This window comes from Varanus komodoensis, unplaced genomic scaffold (genome assembly GCF_004798865.1).
Source record: "Varanus komodoensis strain SLA01 unplaced genomic scaffold, ASM479886v1 scaffold5, whole genome shotgun sequence".
NCBI lineage: Eukaryota > Metazoa > Chordata > Lepidosauria > Squamata > Varanidae > Varanus > Varanus komodoensis.
Window position 1 is genome coordinate 29,903,903 of NW_025336087.1, and position 14,297 is coordinate 29,918,199.

Below are 14,297 nucleotides of genomic sequence, written 5' to 3' on the forward strand. Positions count from 1 at the left end.
AACTTTTCCTTTGAAAACTGTGATCGGTCCCAATGAATAGCTGCAAGGCAGGTAAACATGCTGCAGAAAGTCCCTAGGACACCAGTACTACTTTCAAGGAGCTGAGAGACAGAGTATCTGTCAGAACAATTGGACCAGTGAAAAATGGGTCAGGTTTTATATCTTTATTAGCGTACCATGCTGCATTGGCCTGCGGGTGGCACTGTTCTACAATGACAGAAGGTGGCAAACAGGGCTTTCAAAAGGGCAGAGTATAAATCAGCTCTCTCTCTCTCTCTCTGCATATACACATTTCTCTTTCAATGCTGCAAACGGTACCAAAATAATGCAGAATACCACTGTTAGGGGTCCTTCCTGTGTACCCAGACAGTCCTTCTTAAGGAATAGGCCTCTCATAAATACAGAGGGGACTGAATGCACTCGGGTTCCTTAGTAAACCTTGTTACTGCATTCCATTCATTTTAAGAGGCCATTTTTATAGGTTAGGCTCCAGAAGTTGCACATGAGGCAAGAGCAGGATCCTCATTGGTTTGAGAGTTGTTTTCACAACAGCTTCTGCAAACACAGATTTGGTGACTGGTCCCTTTTATTACAAACCCACCCCATGAATATTGTAAGCCTTGAATAACTGAGAATTGTGTTAATATCAGCAAATACACACTTTACAAAATACTGAAGGGGGGGGGGGAACGGGATAATCTCTCCACATAGCATTGTCACATTCAATGTGACAATGAATACTCCGAGATGAACTTCTGGAGCTGCTTCTGAGTTAGACCTCCAATCTCTTAAAGCAACATGTCTATATCACAGATCAATGACTCTGGGATCTCAGGCAGTAGATTAAGGAATTAGGCTTAAGGAATTAAGTTTTTGCATGCAAAGACTTTGATCTATCCTGAAGGAGTGAGTCTTCCCCTAAAACACAACCTTTGCTCCTGACACTATAGATCAGCAGAACACAAAGCAGCAGATGCAAACATCAACTTCAAAAAAATACAAACTGATACTGATATTTACAGAACTATTATATAATCATCAATATTGGAAGTCACCTTTGTTTACTGTAGCTCATGTTATTTATTATTCCAAAAACCAGAATCATCACAAATGGCAGCCTATACAATAGCTAAGTCAGAACACTTGCCATGGAGTAGTGAACTGATGATTTAGAAAGCATATTCAGGGTATTTCTATGCTCACAAAAATCTGTTTTCTTCCCCTTAGAGCCAAGTGCTATAACTTATATCTTCTGGGCACAATCCTATGGTTGTTTAGGCAAAAAAAAAGTACTACAGCTCTTAGCAATCCCCCACTGGCCATATTGGCTGTGGAATTGTTGGAACATAAAAGTTTTTTTCTGTCTAAACATGCGTAAGATTGGACCCTAACTTAGTCAAACACTTCACTTAGATACTAACTTTACACATTCTATGTGGGTGCGGCCAGTGGGTGTCGACCCTCATTAACATTTCCAACATGAAAAACAAAGCTTCCAGGTTAGAAAAAACTACTTGCTGGGGTGATATCCAAAAGAACATGCAAGATTCATTAACTGGCACCACAGTTCACACCCACTGGTATCTCAGTTCCTCCCCCTTACAAAGAGACTCAAGCTGCTGCTCAAACGATAAGAAGAAATGGTAAGAAGGTAAGCCTTCTACAAACCAACTGATCCCTGGCTTGAAAAACAAATCTTGGAAAATAGCCTCAGATTTCTTCTGTGTAGCAGGTTGATCACCACCTCCGTGGCATAACAGGCAGCCCAGAGTTCTGCATACCATGTCAGTATGATACTACCCGAAATGCTTAGGACCCTTGGCCAGCTGAATATCATTAGCCTTGCCCTTAGTGATACATCTCCTAAGATTAGTGATATCATCATCATCATCATCATCATCATCATCATCATCATCATCATCATCATCATTATTATTATAACATTTCTATGTATTTTCTAACATCTTTAGAAATAAGCTTCCAGTGAATTGCCAAGAGTTGAATGTTTCAAATATTCCCTTATTTTGAAAGTATAATATTTGAGATACACAGATATGGGGTGTTTTCATTCAGCAGTTTAATGGTTGCTGCACAAAATTATTTCCATGTAGAAAAAAGCGTGCACAAGAATAAAATCAAGTAAGTGGGTGTTTATTCCACTAGCTATACATGGATTGGAAGTTGGAAAAAACAGTTGTTTATTCTCTTCTATACTCCCTGCCTCCTAAGCAGACATTATTCGAGCATGCTGAAGATACTTTGCAAATTTCTTCTCTAGAGTAGGACTAGTAATGCCATAGCCCCTTCCCAGATATGCCCACCTCACCCTCCAGTTTCTCTGATGATAGTTCTGTGACAGGTCCAGCTGAGAGGATAGTGTTATAAATACCAGGATACCTGTAGTGGGGTTGGATGGTGAGTTGTGACCTTCCAACCCTTCAAGTTCTTCAAGATAACGATAACCACTTAAAGAATTAGATTACAGGAAAGCAACTTGTCCTTCTTTGTAGTCTCTGTGCATCATGCATATGAGTTATTAATCAGCAGACTTAAATCTAGAATAGGCTGAAGGCCCCCATCTTTTACTCTCTACTGTAAAATGGAACATGAAGCCCATGTCACAGTACTGAGAATCAATCTGTTCAATGGACCCATTCAGATCAACCCAGTGAATACATCTTGTAGAGGGGAATTGGGGGTCATGTCCCTTGGGGACCTAAGTGAGGGGGAGAAAATGCAATTTAGTTATGTATTTATATTGCACTGTAACAAAAATCCATTTGTTGTTATTAATGTGGTGCCAGGCCTCATGATACCTGCTTAAATGGGTACTGACAGTTTGCAGGTCAGCACCATCAGGGCAAAGACACTGTTTCTGTCAGTCATGCTGCTTTCAGCATGATTGTTGTCTGTATCAAGTCAAAGGAAATGGGTGGATTGCTGGGATCCTGCCTTCCAAGAGGAACCATCAGTGGCTGGTTAACTGATACTAGCTTTCGGACCTGTTCCAGTGTTAAGGGCATTAATAGTAGGGCTGTTGTGGTGCACCCACACCCAACTTTCTTGGCTTATAGATATTATCCAAGCTATCCTCTGTTGGTGAATTAAACAGCCTTGTTTGTCAAAAGACTTCTGGTGAGTCTTACAAAGTACAGCCACATGTCTCTGTAGCATTATCATATAGCATATCAGCACCAGACACTGATGAAGCACCAAAATCTGCTATACCTTTGGCCACACTAACTTGTTATTTAGCTAAAGGCACAGTTTTGTTTTTAAAGAGACACATCAATTATTTCTTTTTGCCTGGCAGATTTTGAGCAGAGAGGCTATCTTCTTGGGTAAAAACTGGTAGTAGATCATACATGTCTGGTAACTCATGATGTGAAAAGAAGTAGCAAAATAATATTTTGCATTATTTCTTTCAGTTTATGCCTTTTCTGCTTGGTAAGAAATGAATGGCGTTTCAAGGAGGCCTTGTTGTGGTCAGACTCAACAAAAGATACAATCACTGTGTTGGATGTGGAAGAGGTTCTCCATCCATTTAAGAACTGGTGGAGCAAAGGAAGGGTTTTCCCAAGACTCCCCCAGTGCTCTGAGAAAAGAAGAGACAATGCAAAGTGAATTACTGGATACTCTGTGTAGTAGTGGGCATTCTCTCCTTGGTGATTTTCTGCCTCATGAATGGGATGGAGAGTGAGAGCACAGCCATTCCAAGGTTCTAGGCAGGACAAACTGCAGTACCTTTATCCAGGCAGAAATGGTCAGAATGTCTCCATTAGTAAGATTTAGGTGTTCCTTCTGGAATATGATGAGTGACTACCAGGGAGACAGTACACGGGCCTCCTCACAAAGTAGCTGTTAAGAGCTGATTTCTCTTTCTATAAGAGGCCTTGTTCAGGGATGCTGGGAAGATCTGTGGGGGATTGGGCATCAGTGGAAGAGGTGATGGCTGAAAAGGTTCTTGCTGAGAGATGGCCAGATCCTCATGCAAGCCAGGAGATGTTATGTATGTTGGTGAACGTGTGTCCTGGTTTATTAATTCTAACTTCCTTTTCAGCTAGGTAATTGTATCGGTACCTGGGGGAAGCTTAGACTTGGTCTTTTTGGGGATGGGGTGATCCAGGATTGGCACATTCCTACAGGTAGGTCCCAAAGGGTATTCTTGTTGATATGCTGGTAGTCAAAACTGGTCAGCTTTGCTAACAGGGATAGTAGTGATGCCAATGATGATGCTATAGCCATTGAGGTTTTCAGCATGATTCAGACTGTTTTACTCAATCTGCCATCTGCAGAGCACAGATGAAAGCACGAAAGCACTCGCTACTCCACGATGGTTTCCTTGGCAATGTGTACATGACTTTACCACATGCTGTTTGCCCAAACAGAAAAAGCAAAAATTGTGGCCATTGATGGTGATAGTTTACCAGCAGAAAGTGCCGCAAAGAGTCATAGCCCTGTTGAAGAGGCCCATGAAAGTGATAGCACAAAGAAAGAAGGGGAACTACTAAAGTATTTAAAGAAGTAATACAACAATGCAGAAGAAGAAGAAAGGTTACAACAGATAATATTTAGCTCAATTGCCAGAAAAAAATCAGCAATTTAGCAACTGAAAAATCATAATGATGCTGCAACTGAGGCAGTTGAAGAGAAACTGAAGGAAAAAATGGGGGCACTACCCTCTAGGCAGGTCTATGGTGTGGGGGCATGACAAACGTTCCACCTAAACATCTTAGCTTTAGAAAGTTTCAGCCAAAGTCCTGCCTGCACAGGTGCAGAACTCTACAGTTGATTCACAGAGAACACAAATAAGAACAGGAGCAATTCCAGTATTTATGACAAAATAGGGTGGCTTCTCTAAAGCAGGACATATTACACATTCTAACAAATACTGGACCTGCTTGAGTAACTTTGTAATTTTGCACAATCTCTCCTAAGCAGCATCTCTTGGTAGGCTTTTTACTAAGATAAGGGCATTCCCACAGACAGATCTGATGTATTCCAAACCTTCCAATGAGGTAATGAACCTGCTTTGGTTAAGAAGAGGTTGGGGAAATGCAGGATTAATGAAAAAGCCAACATCCAAAGTGCTAAACAGCCTTTGTTGCAGTCTGTCTCAGGCCTGTAGCAGAGCCCCCAGGGCCCCCACTGTTTAATGTACATGGTAATTAGGTCATGCAAAGAGCTAAGTGTGGAATAAATACTGGCAAGAAGCTGTGACACGATGCTTTGGACAGAGCAATTGATTTGCTTTAATATACAATTTAGTTTGGCATCTGTGTACAAAGTATTACCATGTAACAGAATGCCCTGTTTTGTTGTCATTTTTTAATTGGTACTGTATGTTTGGGGGAATGTTTACAGTATGTAAGATTAGCAGCTTTTCTTTTGTTTTTGCTTCCTCTTCTGATTCCAGCATTGCTGGTATCCAAAAGAGGCTCCGGTTCAAAGATTAAAAGTTTCGAGGCCAGTGATAAGGCCATCGCGAAAGCACCTATACAAAGGAAACGTAATAAATTAAAGAAACTCGGGGCAGCCAAACAGGACCTAACACTCAGAAAAGTGTCTGCTTTTGAAATAGGCACGTGGAAAGTGAGAATGGCTCATCTGGTGGAGGAGATGCAACAGCCCAGGCTTTGCGAGCCTCACAAAAGGCATCCAATCCCATCTCCGCACAAGGTCAGTCTAATCAAAATAAATTCTGTAACAAGCTAGTACAGTCCAGCAGAGTACTGGGCAATTTTTAAATATTGGTTTCATTTGTATCCCACCTTTCTTAAAAGAGATTTAGCATTGTGTCATCTCTGTGAGGTTACCCACCAAGTTCCATGGCTGAGTAGGGAGCTGAACCTAGATTTTCCAGACTCCAAGGCTGTTCCTGCAATCACTACTGAACTGATAATGTACAACTTACTTGTTGTTGTACAACTTACTAGTTTGCTTTAAGAGTCATTGTTATTCCTGTCCTTGATGGCAAATAAAGATTGAAAGTCTGGCAAAGACCAGTGTTCACACTGCTTTGGACTCCCTGTTAAGGCAAGACTGAGTTAAATGAAGAGAGCAGTTACTTCAGTAATCTTCTAGAGGGAGTTCTTTGTTTATGATGTTTATATCCTTTGTTTATGATGTTTATATCCTTTGTTTATGATGTTTATTAAATTAAATATTTTTATTATGTTGTTATTTATGTATTTATGTATTTTGTTTCTGTTGTGAGCCGCCCCAAGCCTTCGTTGCAATGGGGGCGGCATAAAAATGTTTTAAATAAATAAATAAATATCCTGTATTTTATTTCTTGAAGGAAAGTTCACATGGTTTAATCCCCACAATAACAATTCTGTGATGTACGCTATGCTGAGAGTGAATGACTGGCCCAAAGTCACCCACTGAGTTTCACAGCCAACTTGAGGTTCAGAGCAGGCTCTCCATGGCCCCAGTCCAACACCACACTGCATCTGTTTGCTTACTTCTTGCAAGTCCCAGAACAATCTTCAGGTGAAATGGTTTTCATCTGTTCTAGATCTGAACTGGAGAACAGAAGCCAAATACCCTTGCGTTCACTACTGCTAAACATAGCAATTGTTTACAGCATTAAATGTGTTTTTTAAAAATTAGTTTCGACATTATAACACAGATACACACGGACACACTGAACAGTGAAAGGAAAGCACACTTTCTCAGTCCTTTCAGTTTCAAAGGCATCACAAAGAATTTAAATCCCTCCCTTGTTCTCATCCAATTTTAATAGACTCCTAGAAATCTGAGACGCCCCCACCCCCAAACCTCTATTAGGTCATCTTATCCTCTGCTCTGCTGGTGTATGACTGTTCTCTACAGGACATTTCTCTCATCTTCTCTTCCCTGTGGACTCAATGCTGTAAGTCTGCCTGACGTCTTGGTGAATTTATTAAGGATGAAGTTCAAAAGGCAAAAGAGAAGTCATGCTATCTACCCAGAGAACTTTTTATTGTTAGGCTGGCAAAGAGAATAAAAAAAATGGTCAGCATTATGGGTGATAAGGAAAATATACAAAAAAGGCTATTCAAGAGCATAAGGCTCCTTCAGTCATTTTATTTTTCTGCTGAAGTATTTTTCACTTAGGAAAGCACATCAATCTTGTCCATAATGTGCAGGTATACACACACACACTTTTTATACTTCCAGGAAACACTCAGCAATGTTACTACATACAGTTTACTTAAAATTAGGTGGGAAATTATCATTTTTAAAATAATAGCACAAGAATATTCAGGCAGGGCTTGATTTCTAATAAAAATCACACTAGAGGAAATTCTCTAATTCTAGTGAATATTTTACTAAGACATTTTCCCAGGCTGTGCAGTAAACCAGAACACAAATCTCTATTTTCTGCCTACCATACTAAAAATGTGGTAGTGAGCCAGCAAATGAAACAGTATTTCGCTTTAGCCAGCAAATAAAACAGTATCTTTTTAACTAGTATTTTTCCATTTCATGAAAGAGCATCAAACAAGAGGCCCCAGGTAGTTATGTGGAGAACATGGTCGCCAATCCTTTTAGGCTGCCAGGCACCTTTGACATCTAGATTAATGTTGTGGATCAGGGGTCCTCAAACTTTTTGAACAGGGGGCCAGTTGACAGGTGCCAGTGGTGGCCACAGGCCGCCAAGGCGGTGCTGGCAGGGAGGAGCATGCCGGTGTGGGGGCGGGGCGCGCACGCACACATGCAAGGGGAGGGAGAGACGGGGGAGGCGTGGGGTGAGGCGCCTGCTTGCTCATGAGTTCGTTTCTGAGCAAGTCCAAAACGATCTTCCTGTGAACAAGCTGCCACCAGGCGAGGCGCCGACTTTCTTGTGAGGAGATCGTTTTCTCCAAGTGTTTCCAAAATGACCTCCTCATGAGCAAGCCACGCAGGTGCCCAGCGAGTGCAAAACCTGTGGGGCAGGCCAGTTAAAAGGGCATGATGGGCCGAATCCGGCCCGCGGGCCTTAGTTTGAGGACCCATGTTGTGGATGGTGTCACAATACACTCATTTTCCAGAAGACAAACTTATAAGGTTAAAGGTAATTTACCCAAAAATTTAAGTATAAAGTAGAGTGCATGGGTCTGCACTTCTGTAACATCCATTTTGCAGAAGACAAAAATTGGTGAGGCTCAGAGACTAGTCACAGTCAAGAAACTGAGTACAAGACAGAAGCTGAATCTGAGGCCCAAATGCCAAATCATGTATTTGCCCCTTTGAAGAACTGCAACATCTTCATTTCAACAAAAGGCAAATTGGTGATGTTCAGAGATTCGCAGACTAAACAGCAGGTAGGCTCCCCGACTCTGCTAGACTTGCTTCAAAATGAAGAGGCCTGCAGCTGCCAGCCTCCCTGTTAGAAATGTAATGGCAAAAACCTGGGGAGGAGTCTGCAGAATGTCCTAGCTTCCTTGCCGGTGACTCTCCAACTATCATCCTTAATAAACAAATGTTTTTGATAGTTAACTATGCCTGATATTGACCCTCTATAAATTTGCTTAAAACTGTTTACTAATACCTGCAGAATGTCTGCGTATTGTTCAGTGGTGTTTTAGAATATGGGATGGGTTGTCTTATGTGCAAGAGAACTCAAACCTCCATGATTTCAATTATGCATAATTTTAAAACAGAGAAAAATGTTCTATCAATTCTATCCCATGCCTATCTGTTATTGAAAGTTTGCCACACAGTTCTTTTGAATACGCATTGTGATGTGTTTGCTCATCCTAGCAAGGGATCTTGCACTTTGATGACATTTTAGAAGTAGTAGCTATCTTGCTAGGGCAGTCCAAATTCTCACTTATGCAGAATACAGTCTCCAACAGTCATAGACCAAAAGCCTCTGGCTGACAGTCCGTGATGGGCATAGCCACTTGCGTTTGTTGCAGCGCCTGATAATCAGAGGCATACTGATTCTAAATGCAGTGGCTTAATTTTTAGTTACCATACATAGCAACCACTGGTAAGATTAACCCCTCCATGAATTCATATTAGCCCTTTTTCAAGGTCACTTAAATTAATGGTTGTCATAACATCTTGTGGAAAAGAAACCCCTACATTATTTTCTGATTACATACTTACAGTGAAATACTCAATTTGTTCTGAGTCTAGTGTTATGAGAGAGCAAAAAATTCTGCATCACCTAGAAAAAGTTCATAGCTGTATATATCTTTCTTACACTCTTTCTGCCACCATATGAAAGACCAAGCTCTTTAACCTTTCCTTACAAAAGATGTTTGAACACCGATAATTTTAGAGTTTTTTGTCCCGTGCTTCCTCCCATTCTGCACTACTGTCCTTTCCGTCCGCACTCGCCACCTGCCTGCTCCGCCTGCCTGCTCTTGCTGGGACCCTGCCTGCTGGCCTTGCTGAACCGCTCCTGCTATGCCACTGTGGCTGCCCGCTGCCTTCCTTTTCCATCTGGACTGACCCAGTTTGTGGCAGAAACTGGGCTGGCGCAGGCAAGGCCTGCCTGTTTAGTGCTGACACTGCGCCGACCACTGTGCTTGCTGCCACTCTGCTGAACCCCGAGAGCTGAAGCTCACCTTGCCTTCCCCCCTCGCTTAGCTGCAGCGTGAGAGGCTGCAGCTGGAGTGGAAAGAGACAGCACTGCCCCTGCTGACACCTGGCTGCTGGGGGCAGGGCTTGCCCAGGACCTTTTTTCTTCCCCAGAGCCCATGAGGAGCCTGGGAGGACCTGCCTGTGTGGTTCCTGGTTGGTGTAGTGTGCCCGGAGGCTGGGTTTTTTTTTGGGGGGGGGTCATTCAGCTATGTAGGAGGTGAGTCTAGGGGAGCAGCCATTCAGGTGGTGACAGGAAAGGGGCGTTATGGCGGTGATGGGAGGGCATGCCCATCTAGGAGAAGGAGGGACAGATGCCTAAGGTTGGTTCAAGCTCACCAGTCTTATCTGCTCACTCCCTCACTCCTGTTGGGGATGTGAGACAGGAGGAAGTTAAACTTTCATCTCAGACATTCATCTATTTTGTTAACTTTCGCCAGCTGGAGATGGCAGTTGGTGAATGCAGGACAGTGAGATGGAGATGTTTGAACCAGAATTCCAGAAGGCAGAGCTGGAAGATCTCACGGGACAGCTGAATAATGTGCTTTGAAACTTATTTCTGTTATGGTTTGCCTTTCTTCACCCATTATTTAACAAGTGTATCTTCAATAACCCCTTCTATCAATTTACCTGAGGATGTTAGGCTGCCAAGGCTGTCATGTCCTGGATACCTTTTTAAAAACTTATGTCACACTGGAGAGTGTGCCAGGGTAGCCTGATTTTAATGATAAAATGGTTCAGCAATTTCATGTTTGTGTTCTTTAAAGTTTCCTGTCTGAATGCTATGAGATCTTGCTACTTTAAATGTGTGGCCACCTTCATCTTATGTCTGATATAGTTTATTAAATGCAGTGTCATCAAACCTTGGCAGTGGCTCTTTGACCTGGTTTGCATGACACAACAGCTCACCATGTCTTCATTTGTCTTTAAGGAAGCAGCTTAGCCATGAGCACCCAGCTTGCTGTGGCTTGTCCTGTTGTGCAAGTCTAGCAAGAGACAATCCTCCAATAACCTATGGGTTATTTTAGGGTTGTTGGAGGGTTGTCTACCCTTGAAACACACCCTGCAGCCTGGGTTCCCATCTCATGACCACCCACAGCAAACTGGATGCCCACAGGCACCAAGCAAAATAATATTTCTCATAATACAAACCCTCCTGTGCAGAAATTAACCTAGGGCAGGCTGTCGTCACATGAACTACCCCACTGTCTGAGTTCTCTCATTTTAAAAAATAATTCCTAAAATTGCATATCTTTGGCCGCTTGCCTCTTGGAAACACTCTGAAACACTGTTATAATCCACTATTAATGAAACAGGTCGCTCTTTACCGAAGAACAAGTAAAACAATGCTGTTACATTCATTTTTTTAAGTGTGTGAAGGAAATATTCAGAGAAAGTTGTACATGAATGCAGATTGCAGTTGGGGCATTCCTCCAGGCTTGTGTGTAGGGATGACACAATGAAGAGCTTTGTCCAGTTAATCCTTCTATAGATATACTCCTTTTCTGTAGCTGTTTCCTGTTATTATCATTAATATCAAATTAGGATTCCTCTTCTTGTGAGAATTTAATATTCCTGAGATGACACATGTGATGAGATTGATGCTATTCCTAAACTTGCCACCTGTCTCCCTAGTGGCCTTTCATTAACTTAGCTACTCCGTGTCTTAGGATCTGTGATCTAGGAATCAGCAATAATACTTAAGCTACTGATCTATAAATATTGGAAGATACTAAAGGTCTGTAATGGTAAGCACTAAAAGGAAAGGAATATGCAGGAAACTCTAAAAGAGCAAAGCAGTGCGATCACTTAGCTTTTGACTGATTTAAAGCCCAGAATTAAATTACAGATTTATCAGTACCTCTCCCCTTTATGAAGGAGTGTATCTAGCTTACCGCCTGAGTGCATTTGCCAGTTCTGTAGTCAGTTCACTTTCACTGTAGGGTTTCAGCTCAGCTAGTGTTAATGATGCTGTGGTACCATCTGTGCACTCCTGAAAAATAAAGCAAGACAAGGGAGGATTGCAAAAAAACCTGACATATTTTAAATTTCCCTTTCACTCCTATATATTCACTGTTCATATAACCCATTCACTTAACACTCTCTCTCCAGATTTATTTACCACCCCTTTTGATTCATACATCAATATATACCTGTTCAGACTCCCCATAATACATATGCTTCTCTTTCTCCCTATTTCTTTTGCAGTCCACCACTCATTGTTACCCCCGCAGAGCTTTGGACCAGCTCTGGGGAAAGGCAGTGCCATTTTCTCAGCCACTCTGGCAGAAAAGAGGCTCTTTTGTAAGCTTCTCCTTTCTTTCAGTGCAAGCTGCAGCAGTGGTAGCAGCAAGAACAACAAGAGGTATGTGTGGTTTGTAGGAGGCACAGAAAGGGAAAGGGCCATAGGGGAGGGGGATGACTGCCCCCTGCCATCACCCACCCTGTGCAAATCCATGCCAGCCTCAGGGGCCAGGGCATTCCAGCAGATTGAGGCTACGGCACTAGGTTGGCTGCCTCGCACTGGTGGGAGTGAGGATGGATCCCTTCCCTTCTGGCAAGCCTTCCCAATTACTGCCCTTGAGAAAATCCTTGGCCTGCCTGATTGCCCCCCCCCCCCCCCGCCCAGCTTACATATATAAACGATCTTATTCTAAGAAGCTGTGGACAACTGTGCATTCAAAATGATTTCCAAAATCAGCTAGCATTATGATGTTACTTTTTCAGCTGTCAGAGATTTGTTTCTTCCCCTCACCTTTACCATGCATGGTTCTTCTTCTCTAGGGCAAATATGCATGACCACACACCAGCTTTCAGAATCCTACTTTCTCATTAGCATCAGCAAACAGTAGTCTGAGGTTAGACAGCCTTTCTTAAGATGCCACCCCCTTCTCAACAAGCTGCTTTTAGATCGTTTCATTCGCAGCTTGGCAGGCTACTCTAACCGCATTTGGGTAGAGCTCGGCTTTGAATTCAAACAGCAACATTCACATCATATGAGCAAGTTTCTGTAGCTCATGGCAGGCCCAAACTACCATAGACACACTGGGGCTTGTCAGAGAAACAAAGCAACACCCACTGCCTGACAATCTTGCAATACCAGGTGCTCCCGGGTGGCTCCAGCAGCAGCAGCAGAACGCTGTGCCATGAGTCTATCAACTCATTTGCAAGGATTCTGGAATGTTGCACATAAGGGAATAGTGTGTTCCAAGGGCAATTATTCCTCAAATGTTCTTGCAGTATTTCTCTTAATAGAGGCCACCAGAGGGCACAGGTGAGCAGAGAAATTTCATTCATGGTAACCTTCCCAGTCTGTCAATATGATGAAATAAATCCCAAAGAGACCTAATCTATTTATGGGCTGATGAAATCTCCCTCCCTCCTGCCCTGTCAACATTCCACACCTTCAATAAATTCAGGGTAAGATTAGCAGGCAGCAGTACTTCGCAGTAACTGGAACTAAATGAATGGATGTGATGGGCAAACAGAACAAGACGGTAAGGGCTGTGCTGGATGAGAGGACACATCCATTCATGCTAGTGTCCTGTTTCCAGCAGTAGCCAGACAAATGTCTCTGGGAAGCCACAAGCAGCACATGAAAGCAACCCCACCCCTTGCACCACCAAGAATTTGGGATGCTCCCCTCACAGCATTTAGTAGTCAGACAGATACTGCCTCTGAACAAAGAAGTCCTAATTAGTTCTCACCTGTAAATCTACAACAACTCCTCACCTTATTTGACTTGTCTTTGCTGCTGCAGCTGGCTGAGCTGAGGGATCTCATTCTCTGCTCCTTTTGCTCTTCCACTTCTGATTTCAGGTGCTCAATGTGGACTAGATATGCTTGTTCTTGAGCTTCTCGACTGCTCAGCTTCAGCTCTAGGGCTTTCTTCTCTTTTTCTAGCAAGTACAGCTGGGCTTTCAGCTCTGCCATTTCCTCCTGTTGAAAGGAGGAAATGGGATCAAGCAAGGCTGCTATTTCACAGAATTCTGCATAACAGAGGTACAATCTGCACACAGTGGCAAATAATGCTGTCCCACCTAATATTCAGCTACCATCAAATACATGAAATAAATAAAGCACAGCACACTGGATTTCATACTTCAGGCCTTTTTCTTTGAAGAGACTACTCCAAATCTTCCAGATCAGCTTTTTTAAATTTAAAGTTAAAAATTAAAATACTTTTCAGATAAAAGAAACACTGCAGCTGCATTTTAAAACTAGAAGCCAAAATGCCTTTATTCATAAGTCATTAAAAGGAATACCTTCATTGCCATAAGTTCCTGCATGAGTACAGCATTTTCCAAATCTAGCCTTTGGCTGTCTCCTCGAGGCTTGGCATCGTAACTGAGAGGATCAATATGGATGCTCTCCAGCTCCAACATGGTCAGCTTAACAGCCGCCCTGTCATTCTTCAGCTGCTGAATGTAGTCCTTCAATCTTTGTTCATCCTCCTTTGTGAACTCAGTATCACAACTACTTGCTGTTGAACTAGTAGTACTTAAGAGAAGAAAGAATATTTAGGGAATGGAATTTCCAAATAGTGTTGAAATCTTCTAGTGCATGAAAACTAAAGCAAAGGAACAAAAACACAGCTTCTCAAACTCAAAAGGTGCTTACAGATGAGGCTTTCATTACCCTATTTCAATCAAGGAATTTTAAATCAGTGCAGCGGCATGACTTTCACTGATGGACTTCCCATATTTCCCAACCACAAGTATTGGGTTTTTCTTTTCCTT

The 14,297-nt window shown here is 42.4% G+C and overlaps 1 protein-coding gene across 2 annotated transcripts in view; it reads right to left on the bottom strand.

Moving 5' to 3' along the window:
• MCC (MCC regulator of WNT signaling pathway) overlaps positions 1 to 14,297 on the bottom strand; it is a 240,214-nt gene that overhangs the window by 7,427 nt on the left and 218,490 nt on the right. For both annotated transcript variants that reach the window (XM_044446082.1, XM_044446083.1), the window contains 3 exons: positions 13,824 to 14,058; positions 13,291 to 13,497; positions 11,454 to 11,551 (listed from right to left, as the gene is read on the bottom strand). In XM_044446082.1, coding sequence (XP_044302017.1) covers positions 11,454 to 11,551; positions 13,291 to 13,497; positions 13,824 to 14,058 — 540 coding nt within the window. The remainder of the gene's footprint in view (positions 1 to 11,453; positions 11,552 to 13,290; positions 13,498 to 13,823; positions 14,059 to 14,297) is intronic.